At 37.6% G+C, this 26669-nt stretch overlaps 1 protein-coding gene across 8 annotated transcripts in view; it reads left to right on the top strand.

The window, feature by feature from the left end:
- ABI2 (abl interactor 2) overlaps nucleotides 1-26669 on the top strand; it is a 107290-nt gene that overhangs the window by 43262 nt on the left and 37359 nt on the right. For all 8 annotated transcript variants that reach the window (XM_082630118.1, XM_082630122.1, XM_082630120.1 and 5 more), the window contains exon 3: nucleotides 19153-19329. In XM_082630118.1, coding sequence (XP_082486244.1) covers nucleotides 19153-19329 — 177 coding nt within the window. The remainder of the gene's footprint in view (nucleotides 1-19152; nucleotides 19330-26669) is intronic.

Raw genomic sequence — 26669 nt, 5'->3', positions numbered from 1 at the left:
TTTTTCTTTTTCTGACTTACTTCACTCTGTATGACAGACTCTAGGTCCATCCACCTCACTACAAATAACTGAATTCCATTTCTTTTTATGGCTGAGTAATATTCCATTGTATATATGTGCCACATCTTCTTTATCCTTTCATGTGGACACTTAGGTTGCTTCGATGTCCTGGCTGTTGTAAATAGAGCTGCAGTGAACATTGTGGTACATGACTCTTTTTGAATTATGGTTTTCTCAAGGTATATGCCCAGTAGTAGGATTGCTGGCTCGTATGGCAGTTCCATTTTTAGTTTTTGAAGGAACTTCCATACTATTCTCCATAGGGGCTGTATCAATTTACATTCCCTCCAACAGTGCAAGAGGGTTCCCTTTTTTCTACACCCTCTCCAACATTTATTGTTTGTAGATTTTTTGATGATGGCCATTCTGACCGGTGTGAGGTGCTACCTCATTGTAGTTGTGATTTTCATTTCTCTAATAATTAGTGATGTTGAACATCCTTTCATGTGTTTCTTGGCAATCTGTATATCTTCTTTGGAGATGTCTGTTTAGGTCTTCTGCCCATTTTTGGATTGAATTGTTTTGTTGTTTTGATATTGAGCTGCACAAGCTGCTTGTATATTTTGGAGATTAATCCTTTGTCAGATGCTTTGCAAATATTTTCTCCCATTCTGAGGTTTGTCCTTTTGTCTTGTTTATGGTTTCCTTTGCAATGCAAAAGCTTTTAAGTTTCATTCGGTCTCATTTGTTTATTTTTGTTTTTATTTCCATTTGTCTAGGAGGTGGGTCAAAGAGGATCTTGCTGTGATTTATGTCATAGAGTGTTCTGCCTGTGTTTTCCTCTAAGAGTTTGATAGTGTCTGACCTTACATTTAGGTCTTTAATCCATTTTGAGTTTATTTTTGTGTATGGTGTTAGGAAGTGTTTAATTTCATTCTTTTACATGTAGCTGTCTAGTTTTCACAGCACCACTTATTGAAGAGGTTGTCTTCTCTCCATTGTATATTTCTGCCTCCTTTATCAAAGATAAGGTGACCATATTTGTGTGGGTTTATCTCTGGGCTTTCTATCCTGTTCCATTGATCTCTATTTCTGTTTTTGTGCCAGTACCATACTGTCTTGATTACTGTAGCTTTGTAGTATAGTCTGAAGTCAGGGACCCTGATTCCTCCAGCTCCGTTTTTCTTTCTGAAGATTGCTTTGGCTATTCGGGGGCTTTTGTGTTTCCATACAAATTGTGAAATTTTTTGTTCTAGTTCTGTGAAAAATGCCATTGGTAGTTTGATAGGGATTGTATTGAATCTGTAGATTGCTTTGGGTAGTAGAGTCATTTTCAAAATGTTGATTCTTCCAGTCCAAGAACATGGTATATCTCTCCATCTATTTGTATCATCTTTAATTTCTTTCATCAGTGTCTTATAATTTTCTGCATACAGGTCTTTTGTCTCCTTAGGTAGGTTTATTCCTAGGTATTTTATTCTTTTTGTTGCAGTGGTAAATGGGAGTGTTTCCTTAATTTCTCTTTCAGATTTTTCATCATTAGTGTATAGGGATGCAGGAGATTTCTGTGCATTAATTTTCTATCCTGCAACTTTACCAAATTCATTGATTAGCTCTAGTAGTTTTCTGGTGGTATCTTTAGGATTCTCTATGTGTAATGTCATGTCATCTGCAAACAGTGACAGTTTTACTTCTTCCTTTCTGATTTGGATTCCTTTTATTTCTTTTTCTTCTGTGATTGCTGTGTCTAAAACTTCCAAACTATGTTGAATAATGGTGGTGAGAGTGAACATCCTTGTCTTGTTCCTGATCTTAGTGGAAATGGTTTCAGTTTTTCACCATTGAGGACAATGTTGGCTGTGGGTTTGTCATATATGGCCTTTATTATGCTGAGGTGAGTTCCCTCTGTGTCCACCTTCTGAAGGGTTTTTATCATAAATGGGTGTTGAATTTTGTCAAAAGCTTTTTCTGCATCTATTGAGATGATCATATGGTTTTTCTCCTTCAATTTGTTAATATGGTGTATCACATTGATTTGCGTATATTGAAGAATCCTTGCATTCCAGGGATAAACCCCAATTGATCATGGTGTATGATGCTTTTAATGTGCTGTTGGATTCTGTTTGCTAGTATTTTGTTCAGAATTTTTGCATCTGTGTTCATCAGTGATATTGGCCTGTAGTTTTCTTTCTTTGTGACATCCTTGTGTGGTTTTGGTATCAGGGTGATGGTGGCCTCTTAGAATGAGTTTGGGAGTGTTCCTCCCTCTGCTATATTTTGGAAGAGTTTGAGAAGGATGGGTGTTAGCTCTTCTCTAAATGTTTGATAGAATTCTCCTGTGAAACAATCTGGTCCTGTGCTTTTGTTTGTAGAAGATTTTTTTTTAACATCTTTATTGGAGTATAATTGCTTTACAATGGTGTCTTAGTTTCTGCTTTATAACAAAGTGAATCAGTTATACATATACATATGTGCCCATATCTCTTCCCTCTTGTGTCTCCCCCGCTCCCACCCTCCGTATCCTACCCCTCTAGGTGGTCACAAAGCACCGAGCTGATCTCCCTGTGCTATGTGGCTGCTTCCCACTAGCTATCTATTTTACGTTTGGTACTGTATATATGTCCATGCCACTCTCTCACTTTGTCACAGCTTACCCTTCCCCCTCCCCATATCCTCAAGTCCATTCTGTAGTAGGTCTGTGTCTTTATTCCCGTCTTGCCCCTAGGTTCTTCATGACCTTTTTTCTTTTCATAGATTCCATATATATGTGTTAGCATATGGTATTTGTTTTTCTCTTTCTGACTTACTTCACTCTGTATGACAGACTCTAGATCCATCCACCTCACTACAAATAACTCAATTTCGTTTCTCTTTATGGCTGAGTAATGTTCCATTGCATATATGTGCCACATCTTCTTTATCCATTCATCTGATGATGGACACTTAGGTTGCTTCCATGTCCTGGCTATTGCAAATAGAGCTGCAATGAATATTTTGGTACATGACTCTTTTTGAATTATGGTTTTCTCAGGGTATATGCCCAGTAGTGGGATTGCTGGGTCGTATGGTATTTCTATTTTTAGGTTTTTAAGGAACCTCCAAACTGTTCTCCATAGTGGCTGTATCAATTTACATTCCCACAAACAGTGTAAGAGGGTTCCCTTTTTTCTACACCCTCTCCAACATTTATTGTTGGTAGATTTTTTTTTTTTTTTTTTTTTTTTTTTTTGCTGTATGCGGACCTCTCACTGTTGTGGCCTCTCCCGTTGCGGAGCACAGGCTCGGGACGCGCAGGCTCAGCGGCCATGGCTCACGGGCCCAGCCGCTCTGCGGCATGTGGGATCTTCCTGGACCGGGGAACGAACCCGTGTCCCCTGCATCGGCAGGCGGACTCTCAACCACTGCGCCACCAGGGAAGCCCTATTGTTTGTAGATTTTTTGATGATGGCCATGCTGATCGGTGTGAGATGACACCTCATTGTAGTTTTGATTTGCATTTCTCTAATGATTAATTATGTTGAGCATTCTTTCATGTGTTTGTTTGTTGGCAATCTGTATATCTTCTTTGGAGAAATGTCTGTTTAGGTCTTCTGCCCATTTTTGGATTGGGTTGTTTGTTTTTTTTGATATTGAGCTGCACAAGCTGCTTGTAAATTTTGGAGATTAATCCTTTGTCAGTGGCTTCATTTGTAAATATTTTCTCCCATTCTGAGAGTTGTCTTTTGGTCTTGTTTATGGTTTCCTTTGCTGTGTAAAAGCTTTTAAGTTTCATTAGGTCCCTTTTGTTTTTATTTCCATTTTTCTAGGAGGTGGGTTAAAAGGATCTTGCTGTGATTTATGTCATAGAGTGTTCTGACTGTGTTTTCCTCTAAGAGTTTGATAGTGTCTGGCCTTACATTTAGGTCTTTAATCCATTTTGAGTTTATTTTTGTGTATGGTGTTAGGGAGTGTTCTAATTTCATACTTTTACATGTACCTGTCCAGTTTTCCCAGCACCACTTATTGAAGAGGCTGTCTTTTCTCCACTGTATATTCTTGCCTCCTTTATCAAAGATAAGGTGACCATATTTGCGTGGGTTTATCTCTGGGCTTTCTGTCCTGTTCCATTGATCTCTATTTCTGTTTTTGTGCCAGTACCATACTGTCTTGATTACTGTAGCTTTGTTGTATAGTCTGAATTCAGGGACCCTGATTCCTCTAGCTCTGTTTTTCGTTCTCAAGATTGCTTTGGCTATTCGGGGTCTTTTGTGTTTCCATACAAATTGTGAAATTTTTTGTTCTAGTTCTGTGAAAGATGCCATTGGTAATTTGATAGGGATTGCATTGAATCTGTAGATTGCCTTGGGTAGTAGAGTCATTTTCACAGTGTTGATTCTTCCAATCCAAGAACTTGGTATATCTCTCCATCTATTGGTATCATCTTTAATTTCTTTCATCAGTGTCTTATAATTTTCTGCACACAGGTCTTTTGTCTCCTTAGGTAGGTTTATTCCTAGATATTTTATTCTTTTTGTTGCAATGGTAAATGGGAGTGTTTTCGTAATTTCACTTTCAGATTTTTCATCATTAGTGTATAGGAATGCAAGAGATTTCTGTGCATTAATTTTGTATTCTGCTACTTTACCAAATTCATTGATTAGCTCTAGTAGTTCTCTGGTAGCATCTTTAGGATTCTCTATGTATAGTATAATGTCATCTCCAAACAGTGACAGCTTTACTTCTTCTTTTCCAATTTGGATTCCTTTTATTTCTTTTTCTTCTCTGATTGCTGCGGCTAAAACTTCCAAAACTGTGTTGAATAATAGTGGTGATAGTGGGCAACCTTGTCTTGTTCCTGATCTTAGTGGAAATGGTTTCAGTTTTTCACCATTGAGGACGATGCTGGCTGTGGGTTTGTCATATATGGCCTTTCTTATGTTGAGGTAGGTTCCCTCTATGCCTACTTTCTGGAGAGTTTTTATCATAAATTGGTGTTGAATTTTGTCAGAAGCTTTCTCTGCATCTATTGAGATGATCATATGGTTTTTCTCCTTCAATTTGTTAATATAGTGTATCACGTTGATTGATTTGCATATATTGAAGAATCCTTGCATTCCTGGAATAAACCCCACTTGATCATGGTGTATGATCCTTTTAATGTGCTGTTGGATTCTGTTTGCTAGTATTTTGTTGAGGATTTTTGCATCTATATTCATCAGTGATATTGGCCTGTAGTTTTCTTTCTTTGTGACATCCTTGTGTGGTTTTGGTATCAGAGTGATGGTGGCCTCTTAGAATGCGTTTGGGAGTGTTCCTCCCTCTGCTATATTTTGGAAGAGTTTGAGAAGGATAGGTGTTAGCTCTTCTCTAAATGTTTGATAGAATTTGCCTGTGAAGCCATCTGTTCCTGGGCTTTTGTGTGTTGGAAGATTTTTAATCACAGTGTCAATTTCAGTGCATGTGATTGGTCTGTTTATATTTTGTATTTTTTCCTGGTTCAGTCTCAGAAGGTTGTGCTTTTCAAAGAGTTTGTCCTTTTCCTCCAGGTTGTCCATTTTATTGGCATGTAGTTGCTTGTAGTAATCTCTCATGATCTTTTGTCTTTCTGCATTGTGAGTTGTTACTTCTCCTTTTTCATTTCTAATTCTGTTCATTTGAGTCTTCTCCCATTTTTTCTTGATGAGTCTTGCTAATGGTTTATCAATTTTGTTTATCTTCTCAAAGAACCAGTGTTTAGATTTATTGATCTTTGTTATTGTTTCCTTTATTTCTTTTTCATTTATTTCTGATTTGAGCTTTATCATTTCTTTCCTTCTGCTAACATTGGGGTTTTTTTGTTCTTCTTTCTCTTACTGCATTAGGTATAAGGTTAGGTTGTTTATTTGAGATGTTTTTTGTATTTTGAGGTAGGACTGTATTGCTTATAAACTTCCCTTTTAGAAGTGCTTTTGCTGCATCCCATAGGTTTTGGGTCATCGTGTTTTCATTGTCATTTGTTTGTAGGTATTTTTTGATTTCTTCAGTGATCTCTTGGTTATTAAGTAGTGTATTGTTTAGCCTCCATGTGTTTGTATTTTTTACAGATTTTTTTCCTGTAATTGATATCCAGTCTCATAGCGTTGTGGTTGGCAAAGATACTTGATATGTTTTTAATTTTCTGAAATTTACCAAGGCTTGATTTGTGACCCAAGATATGATCTATCCTGGAGAATGTTCCACGAGCACTTGAAAAGAAAGTGTATTCTGTTGTTTTTGGATGGAACGTTCTATAAATATAATTTAAGTCCATCTTGTTTAATGTATCATTTGAAGCTTGTGTTTCCTTATTTATTTTCATTTTGGAGATCTATCCATTGGTGAAAGTGGGGTGTTAAAGTCCCCTACTATGATTGTGTTACTGTCGATTTCCCCTTTTACGGCTCTTAGCATTTGCCTTTTGTATTGAGGTGCTCCTATGTTGGGTGTATAAATATTTACAGTTGTTATATCTTCTTCTTGGATTGATCCCTTGATCATTATGTAGTGTCCTTCTTTGCATCTTGTAGTAGCCTTTATTTTAAAGTCTATTTTGTCTGATATGAGAATTGCTACTCTAGCTTTCTTTTGATTTCCATTTCCATGGAATATCTTTTTCCATCCCCTTACTTTCAGTCTGTATGTATCCTTAGGTCTGATGTGGGCCTCTTGTGGACAGCATATATATGGGTCTTGTTTTTGTATCCATTTAGCCAGTCTACATCTTTTGGTTGGAGCATTTAATCCATTTACATTTAAGGTAATTATCGATATGTATGTTCCTATGACCATTTTCTTAATGTTTTGGGTTTGTTATTGTAGGTCTTTTTCATCTCCTGTGTTTCCTGCCTAGAGGAGTTCCTTTAGCATTTGTTTTAAAGCTGTTTTCGTGGTGCTTAATTCTCTTAGCTTTTGCTTGTCTGTAAAGCCTTTAATTTCTCTTGTCGAATCTGAATGAGATCCTTGCTGGGTAGAGTAATCTTGATTGTATGTTTTTCCCTTTCATCACTTTAAATATGTCCTGCCACCCGCTTCCGGCTTGCAGAGTTTCTGCTGAAAGATCAGCTGTTAACCTTATGGGGATTCCCTTGTATGTTATTTGTTGCTTTTCCCTTGCTGCTTTTAATATTTTTTCTTTGTATTTAATTTTTGATAGTTTGATTAATATGTGTCTTGTCGTGTTTCTTCTTGGATTTATCCTGTATGGGACTCTCTGTACTTCCTGGACTTGAATGACTATTTTCTTTCCCATGTTAAGGAAGTTTTCAAGTATAATCTCTTCAAATATTTTCTTAGTCCCTTTGTTTTTCTATTCTTCTTCTGGGACCCCTATAATTTGAATGTTGGTGTGTTTAATGTTGTCCCAGAAGTCTCTGAGACTATCCTCAATTCTTTTCATTCTTTTTTCTTTATTTTGCTCTGTGGTAGTTATTTCCACTATTTTATCTTCCAGGTCACTTATCCATTCTTCTGCCTCAGTTATTCTGCTATTGATTCCTTCTAGAGAATTTTTAATTTCACTTACTGTGTTGTTCATCAGTGTTTGTTTGCTCTTTAGTTCTTCTAGTTTCCTGTTAAACGTTTCTTGTATTTTCTCCATTCTATTTACAAGATTTTGTATCATCTTTACTGTCATTACTCAGAATTCTGTTTTAGGTAGGCTGCCTATTTCCTCTTCATTTGCTTAGTCTGGTGGGTTTTTACCTTGCTTCTTCATCTATTGTGTATTTCTGTCTTCTCATTTTACTTTACTTACTGCGTTTGGGGTCTCCTTTTCGCAGCCTGAAGGTTCGTAGTTCCCATTGTTTTTGGTGTCTGCCCCCAGTGGTTAAGGTTGATTCAGTGGGTTGTGTAGGCTTCCTGGTGGATGGGACTGGTGCCTGTTTTCTGGTGGATGAAGCTGGATCTTGTCTTTCTGGTGGGCAGGACCACGTCTGATGGTGTGTTTTGGGGTGTCTGTGAACTTATTTTGACTTTAGGCAGCCTCTTGCTAATGGGTGGGGTTGTGTGCCTGTCTTGCTAGTTGTTTGGCATGAGGTGTCCAGCACTGTGGCTTACCAAGTCGTTGACTAGAGCTGCGTTTTAGCATTGAGATGGAAATCTCTGGGAGAGCTTTCGCCGTTTGATATTACGTGGCCCTGGGAGTTTTCTGGTGGACCAGTGTCCTGAACTCGGCTCTCCCATCTTAGAGGCTCAGGCCTGACACCTGGCTGGAGCACCAAGACCCTGTCAGCCATATGCCTCAGTAGAAAAGGGAGAAAAGAAAGGAAAGAAAGAAAAATCAAATAAAATAAAGTTATTAAAATTAAGAAAAAAATTATTAAAAATAAATAAGTAATTAAAGAAAGGAAAGAAAGAAGAGGGCAACCAAACCAATAAACAAATCCACGAAGGATAACAAGCACTAAAAACTATACTAAAAAAACAAAACCAAAACGGACAGAACTCTAAGACAAATGGTAAAAGCTAAGCTGTACAGACAAAATCACACGAAGAAGCATACACATACACACAAAAAGAGAAAAAGGAGAAAAAAATATATATTAAAAAAAAAAAGAGAGGGGCTTCCCTGGTGGCGCAGTGGTTGAGAGTCCGCCTGCCAATGCAGGGGACACGGGTTCGTGCCCAGGTACAGGAAGATCCCACATGCCATGGAGCAGCTGGGCCCGTGAGCCATGGCTGCTGAGCCTGTGCATCCGGAGCCTGTGCTCCACAATGAGAGAGGCCACAACAGTGAGAGGCCTGTGTGCCGCAAAAAAAAAAAAAGAGAGAGAGCAGCCAAATCAATAAACAGGTCTACCAATGATAATAAGCTCTAAATACTAAACTAAGATAATCATAAAACCAGAAACAAATTAGATGCAAAAAGCAAACCCCAAGTCTACGGTTGCTCCCAAAGTCCACCGCCTCAATTTTGGGATGATTCGTTGTCTATTCAGGTATTCCACCATTTCAGGGTACATCAAGTTGACTGTGGAGGTTTAATCTGCTGCTCCTGAGGTTGCTGGGAGAAATTTCCCTTTCTCTTCTTTGTTCGCACAGCTCCTGGGATTCAGCTTTGGGTTTGGCCCCGCCTCTGTGTGTAGGTCACCTGTGGGGGCTCTGGCTCACTCTGGCCAGAGGGGGAGGGAGGGGTACGGAAAGTGGGGCGAGCCTCCGGTGGCAGAGGTTGGCGTGACATTGCAACATCCGAGGCACACCTTGGGTTCTCCCAGGGAAATTGTCCCTGGATCACGGGACCCTGACAGTGGCAGGCTGCACAGGCTCTCGGGAGGGGAGGTGTGGATAGTGACCTGTGCTTGCACACAGGCTTCTTGGTGGCTGCAGGAGCAGCCTTACCGTTTCATGCCCGTCTCTGTTGTCCAAGCTGATAGCCGTGGCTCACACCCATAGTTGTAGCTTGTTTAGGCAGTGCTCTGAATCCCCTCTCCCCATGCACCCTGAAACAGTGGTCTCTTGCCTCTCAGGTAGGTCCAGATTTTTTCCCGGACTCCCTCCCGGCTAGCTGTGGTGCAGTGCACTAGCCCCCTTCAGGCTGTGTTCACACAACCAGTCCCAGTCCTCTCCCTGGGATCTGACCTCTGAAGTCCGAGCCTCAGCTCCCAGACCCCACCTGCCCCGGTGGGTGAGCAGAGAAGCCTCTCAGGTTGGTGTGTGCTTGGCGGCACCAATTCTCTCTGTGGGAATCTCTCCGCTTTGCCCTCCGCACCCCTGTTGCTGCGCTTTCCTCAGTGGCTCTGAAGCTTCCCCCCCACCCACCCCCTGTCTCCGCCAGTGAAGGGGCTTCCTAGTGTGTGGAAACTTTTCCTCCTTCACGGCTCCCTCCCAGAGGTGCATGTCCCATCTCTATTATTTTGTTTCTGTTTTTTCTTTTTTCTTTTGCTTTACTCAGGTACGTGGGGGAGTTTCTTGCCTTTTGGGAAGTCTGAGGTCTTCTGCCAGCATTCAGTAGGTGTTCTGTAGGAGTTGTTCCACATGTAGATGTATTTTTGATGTATTTGTGGGGAGGAAGGTGATCTCCACGTCTTACTCCTGTGCCATCTTGAAGGTCCCCCTTACCTTATATTTCTGTTAAATCCATCAGACTATTCAGAGGGATTTCTTGTTATTTAATATTATTTAATCTTAAATCTGAATTTGCCCCTATAACGGTTTCTTCACATCCCATATAAACTTCTGTAGACATCATATAATTTATTGCTTGTTGTATTGCTGTGTCTTAAACTAAAAAAAAAAAAAAGTATTGGTGAATTTTAATGAGCAAGAGGTAGATGTTTATTCTGAAAGGACCTCCTAGAGGAAATAGTCAGTGGCATTTTATTTCATTTTATTTTATTTATTTATTTATTTATTTTGTGGTACGCGGGCCTCTCACTGCTGTGACCTCTCCCATTGTGGAGCACAGGCTCCGGACACGCAGGCTCAGCAGCCATGGCTCACAGGCCTAGCCGCTCCACAGCATGTGGGATCTTCCCAGACCGGGGCACGAACCCTTGTCCCCTGCATCGGCAGGCGGACTCTCAACAACTGCGCCACCAGGGAAGCCCCAGTGGCATTTTAAATGATGGAATAGATGAAGTTGGTTTTCTGTAGAAAAAAGGATGTTGACATATTGCTAATCTGATATAGAATTTTGAGGTTTATACTTCAGAGTCTTAAAATTTCCACATGTTTGAAATCTTGGCAAAGAACTCAAAGAAGAAATTAAGAAGAAAAGTGCAAATGCAGAAGAGAAATTAATATATTAGAGTTCCTAAAAAGGAGGAACAACTTTTTATTAGTTTGTGAGATAATGTAGGAGAGATTGTGTGGGTAGATAATGGCAGTAGGAAAATGACAGTGAAAGTAATCATCTGTATTCTGATTAGAATTCTGTAGTTCTTTGGTAGAAAAGTGTAGCAACCTTAAGGAGGAAGGCGATTAAGTTTACTCTAAGTTGTAAGTATATGTATTCAGTTAATGAGAACATTTTCTTTTTGAGTATCACACAAATCTATTATATACTTAATTAATATGGTTTAATACTATCTTTTAAAGCTGTTCTAATGGAATAAGTAAAAAATGGGAGAGATGAATGGATAGAGATTGGTAGGTCAGAAATAACAGGGGCCTGAGTCAGAGCTGTCAAGAATATGTTGAGCCTCCTTCCTTTGGAGTTGAGTGTCTAGAGGGCAATACTTGGAAAAGCAAGGGCTCTGCAACTCTACAACAGCTGTTAAGTTTATATGAAATATGTTGAAGTATGTTGGATGAGGAGTTGAGGAGAAATGGGCTGATAGAGGCTATAGCTAAGAAATGAGTAAATTTTTAAAAATTTATGTACTTTTAGCATTTAAGGATTGAAATTTTTTCAGTTACATTTAATGTATGTAGAGTCCTTTGTTTTAAAAGTCAATTGAATATCAAAGCTCTTTGATGCTCTTTAGAATGAAATATGATTCCATAGTATAAGAGAAAATGTTTTCTGTTTGTAAAGCAAATGCTCAGTAAATACTCTGAAGCAAGAATTGGCAAACTTTTTTGTAAAGGGCTAGATAGTCCATATTTTAGGCTTTGTGGGCCACATAGGGTTTCAGTCTCATATGATTCTTTGTGCTGTATGTTTTGTGGTTTTTTTGGCCACGCTTCATGGCATCCGGGATCTTAGTTCCCAGGGATCGAACCCGTGCCTCCTGCAGTGGAAGTGTGGAGCCCTAACCACTGGACTGATAGCGAATTCCTGTGCTGTATGTTTGTAAGCAACTGTTTAAATATGTAAAAAGCATTCTTAGCTTGTGGACCATATAAAAGCAGGCTATAGGCCAGTTTTGGCATGTGGGCTATAGTTTGTAGGCTCTTGCTCCAAAATACTGGTTTTCAAATGTTTGGTACTTAAATTTTATTATTATTATGCTTTATTAAAAACATTATGTTTTTAGAGGGAGTTACAATGTTCTCAAGATATCTTGAGGTCATATTTATTTTTGCATTTGGAGCAAAAATACTAGGTTGGGAGAAGGAGAGAAGGTGGGGTTGAGGAGGCAAAGAAATGGAGGTTCAGTCAGGTCAGAGATGAGATCACACGTATATTGGAATGGTAGGTGTCAAGAGTTGCTGTTAAGGGTTGTCTGGTAGAGCGGTTAAGGACCAGTAGATATTAGATATCTGAGGTATTCAATTTCTTTCCTCATCAGTATCTTTTTCCTATCACCTAGGTGGGAGCCTTACCACTTGTCAGCCTCCTAGTGCTCTAGCTCGTTTCTCCATTTTAATACAGATGAACACTGAGTATTGGGAGGGAGAGGGTGGGGGATCTAGATTTTACTCTGGTCCTTCTGCTGACTTGTGTGATATTTGACTTATTTGAACTTCAGTTTTCTCCCCTGTAAAATGATAGGACTGATTAGATGATTTATGAGCTGTCTTCCATTTTGAATTTTTATTCTCACAATTGTGAGATTCTCACAAATGAACTTGGTTTGTATTTGCTTTTTTCTTCTTTCTGTTCTGCTGGCTCTGCTGTTTACCTCAGTCTGCGCCCTACTCACCTCAACCCTCTATCACTCTGATGTAACTGAACTGTTTCCAGATTACTTTCATTTTGAATCTGAGGATGGAAATTCCACTGACTCTACCAACTATGTATCAGGAAGAAATAATTCAACAAAACAAAGTAATAACCCATTCTCCCAATGGCAAATGTTTTGAAAAACAAGATAGAGTTGATTATGAATATTTAGTATCAGAAACTTTTTGTACTAAAAAGACCATAAATTATTAGGTAGTGTACTAATCTATACCACACTCACTGTATCTGTAAGACAGTGTTAGGATAGGTTCTTGATGTGGGTTACCTTAGGTATTTTAAGGGTGTTAAATTTTAAAGAAATGCCACCTCTAGCTTTGTTGCTGTTATCCTATCAATTCTTTGGAAGCATATTATTTAAAAGATAAATGAAATTTTTAATCTTCAAGCCGAGAGTAAGAGTTAAATTAATGTTAAATATTTTTCAAGAATGTGTAGTTGTCAGAGCAGACATTTAATTTTTACGGAATACTTGTATAAGCAAAGCACACAGCTGCTGTTAAGTCAGTATAGCATGTGTAAGGATGAATGCTATTTACTGTGTCCGTGATTTTGTGTCCATTTCTGGTAAAGTAAAAAAAGATTTATAGAGCATTATTCAAGCTAAAATTCTTATAAACTTGTAAATTAAAATTCTTCTCTTAACTACTAAAAACAGTCAATACTGTCTGTATTTGGTTCAACATGGCTTAGAAGAAGATCAAGAGAGGGCAAAAGGCAACATAAAGAACTTACAAAGCAGTGTTTCTCCCACCCTCCCAAGAGCTAACTAGAACTTACTGGGCCAGGTGTTGAAGTAGTTAGCACGTAACAAGTAGAGGAGATAGAAAGGAATGACTGTAAAATAATATAGGAATGGAAGTGATTCTTCTTAAGGGTTTAGGGACTACTAAAAGGCAATGGAAGGTCTAAACCCTGAGGAACTCACCATGTACGGTAATTTTTTGTTTAAAAAACTTCATAGGGGCTTCCCTGGTGGCACAGTGGTTGGGAGTCTGCCTGCCGATGCAGGGGACACGGGTTCGTGCCCCGGTCCGGGAGGATCCCACGTGCCGTGGAGCGGCTGGGCCCGTGAGCCATGGCCGCTGAGCCTGCGCGTCCGGAGCCTGTGCTCCACAACGGGAGAGGCCACAACAGTGAGAGGGCCGCATACTGCACAAAAAAAAAAAAAAAAACCTTCATGTAGGACTTCCCTGGTGGCGCAGTGGTTAAGAATCCGCCTGCCAATGCAGGGGACATGGGTTCGAGCCCTGGTCCGGGAAGATCCCACATGCCGTGGAGCAACTAAGCCCGTGTGCCACAACTACTGAGCCTGCACTCTAAAGCCCGTGAGCCACAACTACTGAGCCTGCGTGCCACAACTACTGAATCCCGCGTGCCTAGAGCCCGGGCTCCGCAACAAGGGAAGCCACTGCAGTGAGAAGCCCGAGCACCACAATGAAGAGTAGCCCCCGCTCGCCGCAACTAGAGCAAGCCCTCATGCAGCAACAAAGACCCAATGCAGCCAAAAATACATAAATAAATAATAAAATTTTAAAAACTTTATGTATATAGATTTGTTTAAAAATTCCCAATTTTAAATTAAGAAAATCCCACTAATGGTTATCAGTGTGTAATTATGTATAGAAAGTAGGATTTATACAGTTCCAAATTAAGTTTATATTTATAGTTTATATCATTTTATAAAAAATAAATAACTGAAAATTACCCATTCACTTTGTGAATAACTAATTTGTTTTATGAAAGATGAATAGTGTAAAGCATATTTGTAATTAAAATAAGTAAATGCTTATTTGAAACATTAACTTACTAATGTAAAAAAATGGAGACACATTTTAAAACACCCAACTTAGTTGAGTTAACCCACTGTAGCTGTTTGACTGCAGATGTTTTCCCACACTGATGGGCAGCTGACTGAGGTAGTGCTATCCGGTACAGTCTACTTTCAATTATCTGTGGTAATGGGACAATGCATGGATAACCCTAAAGCAAAATACTTTATACATACCTTCCTGTCATCTGCTGTGGCCTGAGCATGTGCTTGGGTCCATGATGGAGGTGTGGGAGGGGGGCTCAGGCTTGCAGAGGAGCTGAAAGTCAAGGCCATGAGAGGTATTCTAGAGGAGCCTGGGTTTGGCACTGCGTGGTTGAAATATCATGGGGGGAGCCTGCAGCATGTGAGACCAGCTTGGCAATAGCTGTTAGAGGATGGAGAAACAAATTGTTAAGGAACTGTGGGAGAAAAGATATTTAACTCTTGCACAGTTGCAGCAATACTACTTGGCGTGTTTTTTGGTTAACAGGTGGCAAACAGTAACAGTATTAATAGCAGTGTACTTGCATTAGTTTTGGTCTTCTTTGCTAGTTAAACACATTTTCCACTTGCCATAGGTGAGTACTATTATTGAGGCCTCTTCTAAATGAGAGTAAGTTTATTGGCATATAACTAGTAACTTTAGAATTCCAGGATAAGTGGAAAATACTTTTCTTACTATTAAAATTCTGACTAGCTATCAGTGTTGAATTTGTACTTCCAAAATTTAAATTCATTTCAGCATTGTAATGTCAAAGTATATTGTGAAGGCAAAGGCAATGGTGATTACTGAAAGCTACCAGTTTGATTTAGGAAAAACATACAAGCCATATTTAAAAATATGTTTGGGGCTTCCCTGGTGGCGCAGTGGTTGAGAGTCCGCCTGCCGATGCAGGGGACACGGGTTCGTGTCCCGGTCCGGGAAGATGCCACATGCCGCGGAGCGGCTGAGCCCGTGAGCCATGGCCGCTGAGCCTGCGCGTCCGGAGCCTGTGCTCCGCAACGGGAGCGGCCACAACAGTGAGAGGCCCGCGTACTGAAAAAAAAAAAAAAAAAAAAAAATGTTTTAGGAGCTTTACAAAAGTTCTTTTAAAACTGACAATTGGCTGTGAGTTGATGAATGTTGAAGCTGGATGTTAAGTATATGGAGGGTATTCATTAAATTACTCTAATTAGAAAATGATTGTATTTTCTACCAGAGAAATCCTTGAAAAATGTGAATTAGGGAATTGCTGAAAACTTCAGAATCTTCTGGACCAAGCTTTCTCCTCCTTATTTATGTAATAGATTTATTGTTCTCCGTTAAAAGTTGTTATTCAGACTTAAGATAAAATCATAGCCATGTTCTGAAGGTATATTTGATTCTGTCTACGGGAACTCCTACAGTTCAGTTCAGTGTGGTATTAGGATGGCAATTCACAAATTATACCTTTGGGTTTTCTTAACCATATATTACTTTTATTATTTTAGATGATTTTTAAAAGTTAATGACATCAAATATTGATATTTGGCAGTCACTAGAGGCATTAATCATAAATCAACTCTTGTACAAAGTTTGGAAACAATTGACATTTGACAGTGAATAATGTAAGAGACAAATGAATTAGTCCTTCTTCTACATCACTGGTTCTCTGTCAGAGCAGTTTTACCCCCAAGGGAACAGTTGGCAACGTCAGACATTTTTGGTTGTTACAGCTTGGGGTGGGGAGTGCTATAGATATCTACTGGGATGCTTCTCTACAACCTATAACGCTCAGGACAGCTCTTCCACAACAAAGAATTATCTGGCCCAAAATGCTGATAGTGTTGCTGTTGAGAAACCCTGCTCTAGTATTCTTTTAGAGTAGACAACTAGAAACGTATAACCAAACTAGATTATTTTGGCTTCATATAGACATGTGCTGTTAAGAGTTACGTTTTAAAATATGCCTTCAGTTTTAATGAGAATTAATATAAGAAGCAAAAAAGAACATTTTTCTCATAATTCCTTCAACCAGTTCCTTTAAGAGTTTAGTGCTGGGCACATGGTCACTTTTCTAATGAAGGGGTGTATATTTTCTTGTAACTCATTATTTATACTTTGCCTTCCCTACATAAGAGCCTAATTTTATGCCCTATTGTAGCAACTATCCCTTATTTCGGCTTATATATAAAAGTTCTGTGATCATTTATTTTGCTGTGTTGGTCTTTCTTTTATGCTTACTGTAATAGCTTATACAGGTTTGGGCTGTGTGTTTATGTGTACATAAAGAAAATATATAAGTAATATGTAAGTGCCCCCAATCCCCAGGTATGATCTAATTGTTTTAATGCTTTTAAAAAAATCTCCGTTTTTCCAAACAATTTAAAATATGTGCTTGTTATAAAATATAACTGTATATTAGTGCAAATAATAATGAAAAGTTACCCCTCTTTTCATTCTCCAGAGATTTATTTATATTTCTAGCAAGAAAATTTGAAATTTGAAGTTCCAGTTTGCCCTAAGTTTAGAATTCTGTTATTGTTGATTAGGTTTACATTCTTTTCTTTTCATTTCTGAATAAGATAATTATATTTCTAACTAAGCAGAATGAAAACAATGTTGAAAGAGGATTACATTCTCTAATAAATTTTCTTTTATTGGTATAACAAAGACCAGTTATATATAAAAAATAAGTATCATATTTTGGGGTTTTTTGGTTATTTTGAAGTATAATTGGTAAATATGAAATCTTCCTACCTCATATTTTTTTGTTTTGTTTTTGTTTTTTGTTTGTTTTGCGGTATGCGGGCCTCTCACTGTTGTGGCCTCTCCCGTTGCAGAGCACAGCCTCTGGACACGCAGGCTCAGCGGCCATGGCTCACGGGCCCAGTCGCTCCGCGGCATGTGGGATCTTCCTAGACTGGGGCACGAACCCGTGTCCCCTGCATTGGCAGGCGGACTCTCAACCACTGCGCCACCAGGGAAGCCCCCAGCTCATATTTTTAATAATTCAGAAAGACTCATTAAAAATTATTCAAAAGTAGAATATGATTAATTTCCATTTCTCTGAAGTTAAAAATAAGTAAACTCCAATATTGTCACTAATGTGCAACCTTTTTTTTTTTCTGTTATAGCTCCCTCAAGCAGTTGAAAAGGAAAGCAGATTTTGTAATTTTCCTAATATGCACCGAAAAAGTTCAAAACCTATTTTTGTCTTAAAAAGAAATAGTTAAAATGATAAGGTCACTACCTTGGCCAGTATTCGATTTGACGCTTCATTTAGGTATTTATTAGTTATGAACTTATAGATTCTGTTTCTTTTAAGATCTGTTGGTTGAAATCGGAGGCTTCAAATTTGTTTCAGGTTTCCTTCACACTTTAGGTAGTTCAGAAGGATAAATAATCAGTGTTCAGATTTCTTAAAGTTGTGTTTAATAATGTCATGATGGTTATCTTTCATTTCCATTTCTGTGTTACTACCTGGTTATTCTTTAGACAGGGTAAATTGAAGTAGGTTTGGGGAGGAAATAGCAAAAGTATCTGTTAATTGCTGCTTGAGCCAGGAATGGTGGCAAGAGATGTGAACAAAATTTTAGTGAAGTATTTTTCAAACTTTTTAAACTGCAACTCACAGTTAAAAATATATTTTATATTCCATCCAGTACACAATTTAATGTATGTATTTATATACATAACATATTTTAAGAAAAAATACCTTACTATGTGTATGTTGTCTGATATTTCTGTTCTTTTTCATTTAAAATAATTGCTGCTCACATCTCACTAAATTGTACCTTGCAGTTTGAAAAATGCTGCTTTAGTGTATTAATTACCCATGCTTAAATTCGCCCTCTCTCAGCAAATAGAAAACTGAGTAAAAACACGTTGTTATGTACTAAATTATATCCTATTTTGAACATTTAATAAAGTAATGAAATATTTTACAAACATTTTGTTATGATAAATATAAGCAGCATTGCCTCAATAAACAAGTTTCTCTGTAAAAAATGATTATTTTTAACATTGTATTTATAGTTTAGGCCTCTCTTTTTTTAATAAAAAATATTTAAACACTAATAGAATTTATACTAATAGGTTATTTTTAAATGGAACCAGATTAATCACTGGGGCATTCTTTTTTTTGAGGATTTTTCTCTTTTTTTTGGCTGCACTGTAGGATCTTAGTTCCCCAACCAGGAATTGAACCCAGGCCCTCAGCAGTGAAAGCATGGAGTCCTAACCACTGGACCACCAGGGAATTCCTTCACTGGGGCTTTCTTAATAAGGTTAAGTCTTAATGGAGAGGGGAAAAATTAGCATGTTCAATCCAGAGGTTGGCAAACTTTTTCTGTAAAGGGCCAGCTAATAAATATTTTATGCTTTGCAGGCCATAAGGTCTCTGTTAGTACTACTCACCTCTGCCATTATATTGTGAAAATATGTAAGCAAGTAGAATGACTGTGTTCCAATAAAACTTTGTTTATGGAAACTGAAATTTGAATTCCATATAATTTTCACATGTCAAGACCTTATTTTTCTTTGGACTTTTTTCAACCATTAAAAAAAATGTAAACACCTCTCTTAGCTTTTGGGCTGTAAAAAATAGGTGGTGGGCCAAATTTGGTCTACCAGCCATGGTTTCCCATCCCTTGCTTTAGCCTAGAAAGGGAGAAAGTCAGTATTGGTCCCAAAAGGAGAAGTTAGCAGTTGTGGTTAAGAATATGAATAATGATATTAAACTTCTAAGTATTTATATTTTTATTTTTCTGGATATTAGAGCTATACATTTTTGTGTTGTGTTTATATTATATTTTGTAGACCGTTGATATTCATAAAGAGAAAGTTGCAAGAAGAGAAATTGGTATTTTGACTACCAATAAAAACACTTCAAGGACACATAAGATTATTGCTCCAGCCAACCTTGAACGACCAGTTCGTTATATTAGAAAACCTATTGACTATACAATTCTAGATGATATTGGACATGGAGTAAAGGTAAGTATAATTTTTGTCCAGCTTAAAAACAATAGCCCATAATGGAACTAACTCTTTAGAAAATTAAGCATTTATCTTTTCTTTCCAGAGGATCAAGTCTTGGCCTACTTGTAGTTCTGAAGATTTCTTACCACTATAACTATGTTATCTTTCTTTCTTCTTAGTGTTATGTTCTCAAGTTTTAAACAGTCATCTTTGACTGAATTGCTTTTGCTTAATCAGTTATGAAAATACCTCATATAGATCTGGAAATAAATGTGGTATTATACTTCTAATCTTTTAATGATTTAGTATGACTAATTAAAAATTATTCAGTATGTTATTAAAGTATTTGCTTTATCTCAAAAATATCAGCAAACTTTTGGCATTAGTTTTCAGAAAGAACATATATAAACAAACATGTACTTTGAATTTTTCTAAAACAAATTTATCTCAACATTTTGGGTGAGAATAATGTAGATAAAACTAATATGTGAATTAGTATTTCCACTGCTTTTGAGTAGATAGTCATTATATATTTTGGCTATCTTTTAAAATGTGTTTAAGTGCCTGCTATGTATGTAAAGTACCATAATCACAACTGAGGAGCATATAACTTTCATTTAAATTGGTATTCGTTCTTAAGAAACTATTTAGAGCTTCAGCTAAGTATTAGGTTATTTTAAAGTTTGCATCTCAGCAGTGATTTGAAAGACAGTGACTTTTCAAATGTGATGCTGAATAAATACGTATATGCCTATAAGTGAAACTGTACAGTTCATGCAGTTGATTTGTGTCTAATATAAGCAAATTTAAATTTAAAAAATATACCTCAAACAAGTATGGCTAGAAATCAGTTAAATCTAACTTTAATGTAGATCTAGGTAAAAGAATATGTACAGTGTAAATTTTTTAAAAAAATCTTTTTCTTTCTTACAATTTTGATATAAGCACTGTTATCTGAAATTTGATATTTAATTTTATAATGAACACCTAATGCATTTAGTTTACAGTACTAATTAGAGCATGTTAAAATAGGATGTACAATTGGATGGATAATTAATAACTGAAATTTATTCTAACTTGGGGAAAATCTTTTGAGATTTATTTGAGGCTAACAACTGCTAATAGAAAATTTTAATGACAAAAAGGCACTTAGAATATGAAACATGATATTTGTACTTCCCCACTTACATAATGAAAAGGTGATCCCCCAATTCTTATTTAATCCTCAAGTAAATGTTCCTTAGGGAATCTGTAGTCCCTTTCATTTTTTGTACATTTTAGTGTTTAGGGGTCACTAATTTGAAGAAATCTTTAATAAAGTTGTTTTTAAATAAAAGTGTCATATAATTTCATCCAAAAACTCCTGTTCATGACACATTCTGCTTTAACCACTCTTTCTATGATCTATTGAAACATTATTTTTTAATGCTGAATGCTTAACTTGTTTTTTCTTTGTTTTTTTCCTTTCTCTTCACATCCTGAAGTTCCAACTAACCTTTCAATGCTTTTTTCCCTTACCTCTTTTATTTGCTCCATTTATGCATTAAGTGGTTGCTTAGATTTAAGGTAAGAGATTCCAGGGCTGGATTTCCATTCTTTGTTCTTATGTAGAATATTACATATGGGGAGTGAAGAGATATTTGGCACTTGACCTTTTAAAGCCAACAAATAATTCCTCTTTTTTATTTTATTTTATTTTTGTCATGAAACTTTGTGTGTCTTCATGTTCCATGAGGGCAGATGTTTTTGACTGTTTTGTTCATTGCCCTATCCTGTGTGCCTAGAACAGTGCTTGACACACATTAGACACTTAGTAAATATTTGTTGACTAAATGGTTATTTTGCAATGTCAATATATTTTGTGAAACTGAAATGTAAGTTACCCTGTCATAAAATGTCATTATGAAATAAAATTAGCTGTACTTTTGTAAATGTAGAAATTTTGTTTTGGATTGGAGGGCTGCTAATGTGCTTCATTTAACCCTCCCCCTGTGTAATAGCCTTTTTATTCTATAAATGGTATGCTTTATTATATACCTTGTGGCCACTATGACATTATCTCTTGACTCTTAATCACTCTTAAAAAAATTGAAAATTGGAAAATATTCAGTGTTTTGGGTGTTTTTTAAGTTGCAGTATCATGTATTTTGCAAAAAACAAAATTAATCTTTTTATTCAAATTGCTATATAAATTATATATTTCAGTATAAACTCACTTTAAGAGGTTTTCAAGCCGAGTATTATATGCAAAACATCAAAAGCTCATGATAGTGTTTAACAAAATACAAGTTAAGAATTAAAGATATTTCCTTTTCTTACTTGTTTCAGTAACATTTTAGTATTTTGGAGGGAAAAATGGGAAAAGACATTCAAGAATAATCAAGAAGCCTGTACTAAAATTATCGTCACCAAACCGATCATGCATTTCATTTTTGTTCTTTTTTTCTTAGCTGAATTCTATAATTCCTTTTCAAATGTGTATTCTTACCATATACCCTGTTGTTTGCCATGTCTTCAGTGTAGAAAGTGATAACAAGAAGACAAGATGACTGAGATCTGAATCATTAACTAGCTACTAACCACGGCCACAGAAAGTTGACAGATCATGGTAGAGAGATGTGACTGGAGGACCCCAGGCAGATGTACTTCATGTGTACATAAAAGTATATTGGAGTGTTGACTCCAAGCCCTCAGTCTCGGTGAGTGAGGAGATTCCTTCGCATAAAATAGGTAGAATTAGACCAAAAGCTGTCTTTGTGGCTACCTTGGCTTTTTTCCCTTAAAGTCTGTATTCAGATTTTGGCTATTGATACATTAACCTCCAAAGTGATAGAAGTGCACAGAAAGATTAACTAAAGGAAAGACAAAAAAAAATGGACCAGTTCTTTCCCCTTAAAGTTTAGACCAGCTTGCCTAAGGAACTATTCCTAGCTCATTTCTTCCAAACTCTACCAGGATTCCTTCTTGATCTTTCTGGGTTCAGGATCTGTTCTGTGTGAGAGGCCAGAGTGAGTGGGAAATGAGAGCTTCCAAGAAAGAAAGATCTAATAAGGGGACATCACACTTGGATAAGATTCCTTAACATCTTTGCTCTTTGCACCAAAAAAGCTCCACTCCTGAGTACTGTGGCTCTATGTAGTTGTTTCTATTATATTGGGATGGGATTGACAGGGTGAGAAGTATGTACCCTGAGGTCATCCTAGAAGCTAGAATGTGCCAGTCCTCTGTCTCTCTTCTTATCTTTCTTTCTGAGTATGTCTGTCGTCTCTATAAACTTGTGGCACATAGTGAATAATTTTGGGTGAACCAAAACAAAGTAGAGTGGAAAAAATATTCAGCATATAGCAAATCATTACTGTTTTTAATGTTGATGGGAAAAAATGAACTGCTTTAGAAGGTTGATTAATGGAATAATTGAGTATATTAAGATAGAAAATAGAATTTAAAAATGTTAAAGTTGGAAGGCACCGCAGCTAGTAAACTAGTCCACTGGTTTTCCAGCTGAGTTTTTTGGAGACCTATGGATTATATCAGGTGCCCTGGAAGTCTCCTGATATTTGATGTCCTCCTCAGCTCATTATGAGCTCTGTCTTTGCTCCCATTGTTGTCAGACTTGATGCCTTTCAGATATACTCTAAACAAATATCATACTTTGGGACAAGACACATGGGATTTGACTCAGAAGAGACCTCCATGCTTCAAAGTTGAATTTTTAACCTTTTATATGGCATGTCCTGGTTGTGTTTAATGGTTCTTCTCTTTTTTTTTTTTTTTTTTTTTGGTACGCGGGCCTCTCAGTGTTGTGGCCTCTCCCGTTGCGGAGCACAGGCTCTGGACGCACAGGCTCAGCGGCCATGGCTCACGGGCCCAGCCGCTCCGCGGCACGTGGGACCCTCCCAGACCGGGGCACGAACCTGCGTCCCCTGCGTTGGCAGGCGGACTCTCAACCACTGCGCCACCAGGGAAGCCCCTAATGGTTCTTTTCATTGAAAATTTGGGTTAACTTTTTTCAGTCGAATGAGAAGTTGTAGAGTTTAATTCATAAGACCTTTGAAGACAACATGGTGATATTTTTAAAGAAAATGGTATAAAAAGCCGATGGATAGAATGCCATATTGGAAGGGTTTTAATATGTACCTGAGGCCATATAAAAGTGGAATGGGGCCTCCCTGGTGGCGCAGTGGTTGAGAGTCCGCCTGCCGATGCAGGGGATACGGGTTCGTGCCCCGGTCTGGGAGGATCCCATATGCCGCGGAGCGGCTGGGCCCGTGAGCCATGGCCGCTGGGCCTGCGCGTCCGGAGCCTGTGCTCCGCAACGGGGGAGGCCGCAACAGTGAGAGGCCCGCATACCGCAAAAAACAAAAAACAAAAAACAAAAAAAAAAAGTGGAATGTACTTTGAACCTGGGGTACCCTTTCCCCACTCTTTATTTTAATAAAAGAGTTTTAAGACCTTGTTACTGATGTGTTTGAAACATATTTCTGTTGAAAGTTTAAAGTTGTCACTAATGAAGCTAAGCTTAAGTACTTTTAAAATAGTGTATTTACTTTAATGCAAAAAAAATAAAGACTTCTGATCTGTTTCTGTAGTATTTATTTCAGATGAACATTGTACAAGCAGATTCTTAATAATGAATGAGGAGGGGTTAGGAGTTTCTTTTACAGTTAACACGTTAAGAATACAACACTTCAGAAAATTTTGCTTGGGATCTTGAAGATCCATAACTTTATATAAAAAATGGGCTAACTTTTTGACTTTGCATGTGATCTTGTGTGTGTCATTCCCTACAGTACAGAAGGATGATAACTTGCCTCTCACGTTTCTAGCTCTCGGGTACAGCTGAGGGTTCATTGTTAAGCATTTATTTGATACAACACTTGGAAGAAAAACTCCACAATAACAGCAACTTTTGGAAGACTCATCTGGGTTTGCCTATCAGTTCCAGACTTGAGCCACCAATTCTATCTTGTCAAAAGCCAGTTGTTGGAAACTATTTTCAGAATCAAGCAGAAGTTTGTCCATCTTTATTCCTCTTTTCTTCTTCTTACTTTATTTGTTCTTCCCCCTTACTCCTCATCTCTTATTCCCTTACCTCTGTATTAGATTATTTTAGGACTCTTGGCACCTTAGGCTTTTTGTCTTTCTAACTCTCTTACTAAAAATTTTACATCTCTCCTGAAGTCATACTCGAATTCCTGATTTCAGCTTTGATCTCCTTCAGAGGATCTCCTGGTTCTTTTCCTGCTGGCTCTGAGAATTGAAGTAGGAACATATATCCTCTGAGGAGAGGGATAAAGATCTCTAGGAAGCCAGAGAATTATGCACTGGTTGGAACTAATGGGGAACGATACTGGGCACTGAACGAAAGCCTAGAGATGCTTGACCACAGCTGCTGCCCATTCTCACCACTCCACATCCAGACACAACCTATACATACTACTCCTCTTCTCTTAGTATATTTAAATCTTGCCCTTTTTAAGACTTGTTAACTCTAGCTCAGATTTTTCTCTATGAAACCTTCTGTAGCCATTTTGTCTTACATTGATATTTCTTTTTTGGAGATTTCTATATAATTTGTAGATACTACTTTTTGTTTTAAACATGTGGGTCTTAGTTGTTTTAAAATAAGTTCCTTAAAAGCAGAGGAATCATTTTACAGACCTTTGTCTTCTTTTCTTTTTCATATTCTTTTACCCTTGTGCCTAGTAGCCTGGTGGTAGGTGGTTTAAATGAGGGATACACCACATGTCATTTTAGAATGTGTCTGTCACTGTTAAGTTGCAGCAGGTCATCTTTTCGTGGGAGATTTCTTCATAGCAGAGGTGATGTGCTCTATGAACTAGAGATACCTGGCTGGCCAGCTTTATAAAAAATACTGGAGTTCACAGGGTACTGGAAATCACTAAGATTTGTAATGAGTGTTATATATGAAATATCAGGGTTCAAGGAGGGTATTGCATTTACCAAAAAAGGATAGAGCAGGAAAGTTGAGCACTTTAGAAGCAGTAATAAGGTATAATAATTGGCCTGATGGTTGGTTCTAGTTGTAGTGATCTCCAGAGTCTGGGAGAACAGACCACTCCGGTCATAAAGGAACTGCTCTTACTCTCGGTATTACCTGCATTTCTTAGTCCAGGCCAGTGGGAAACTATTTGAGCTGTGATCATGCATTAACCTTCATCACCTAGATGAAGTATTTCTTCTGTTTTGAGAGTTTCATTCTGGCAGGAAAAAAAAGGGGACCTTTCCTGCTCTTTCTCCATGTGCCTAAGACCTGCTTCACTCAGCTCTCAATGATGACTTTTCCCTTTGTGGCATCAAAAAATACCCACATTAATTGAATTATTGTTGGAATCAGCCACCAAAGTTTCATTCCAATTCCCAAGTAAAACTTTGAAAAGTATCATGAGCACTCCTATTCATGATTCAGGACCGCTAACTACACGTTTATGTGCCAGATGCGAGTTTTGCCTGTGTGTGTTCCATTTTCTAAAGCTTCATGTGGAACTGCTGTTATGGAGTGGGTGCCGTGTTGCTTTATCCTGAGTTTGTGCTATGTCCTCTCTCTCTAGTTAAGTTCCCCTTCACCACACTCACAATTCAGTCATGTGTTTTGCTCCTTTTCAGGAAGCGTCGTGTCCCCCTGTAACTTCCCTCAAAGTAGTTTTTAGAACCATGATGAGTATCCAGTAAGTAATTTTTTACCAAATTATTTTAGGTGTGAAATACAGTTTCTTAACTTTTATCATAGGTGAGATCTATATCATAATTAATTAAGTTTTGTTTGGCTGTTATTCCTGTTCTTTTCCCTTTTCCTCAAATTAGATGGCAGTATGTATATTCTGCATAGCATATTCATTGTTTTACTTAGTGTAGAAACATTTTTCACAAGGAAAGCTACCTTGAAGAAATATTGAATACTCTTTTAGCTTAATACAGAGGTAGTACAGCATCAGTGAAGTATAAAATAATAGATTAGTTGGACATTCCACAGGGACTCTTTGGTTTAAGTGAATTAAGTTACTCATGCAAACCCCATTAACCAAACAAATAGAACCATTTGATGATTCTACAGATCATAAAATGTATCAAGTTTTATGTATAGAAATGTCCACCAGATTTTAATTTATAGATTGTTTATTTTATATTTTGGGTAGATTGAAAGACTTACAGAGAAGATACTGCAATTTAAACAAAACACCTTACATACTAAAACCTTAAATCAAAGTTGGAAAGCTGTTTTCAAGTATTTTAGCTATTCCATGTATAGAATAAAATTCTGTTTTACTCTTTTTCTTTCCCTGCTCCTTTTCCTTCCTGTTTCTAGCAAATTGATGTAGTTTAGTGTTTGGCTC

Source organism: Mesoplodon mirus, assembly GCF_964341445.2.
Source record: "Mesoplodon mirus genome assembly, chromosome: 8".
In the NCBI taxonomy this organism is placed as follows: Eukaryota; Metazoa; Chordata; class Mammalia; order Artiodactyla; family Ziphiidae; genus Mesoplodon; species Mesoplodon mirus.
The sequence above is the reverse complement of the archived record's forward strand: the minus strand, read 5'-3'. Positions and strand labels throughout refer to the sequence as shown.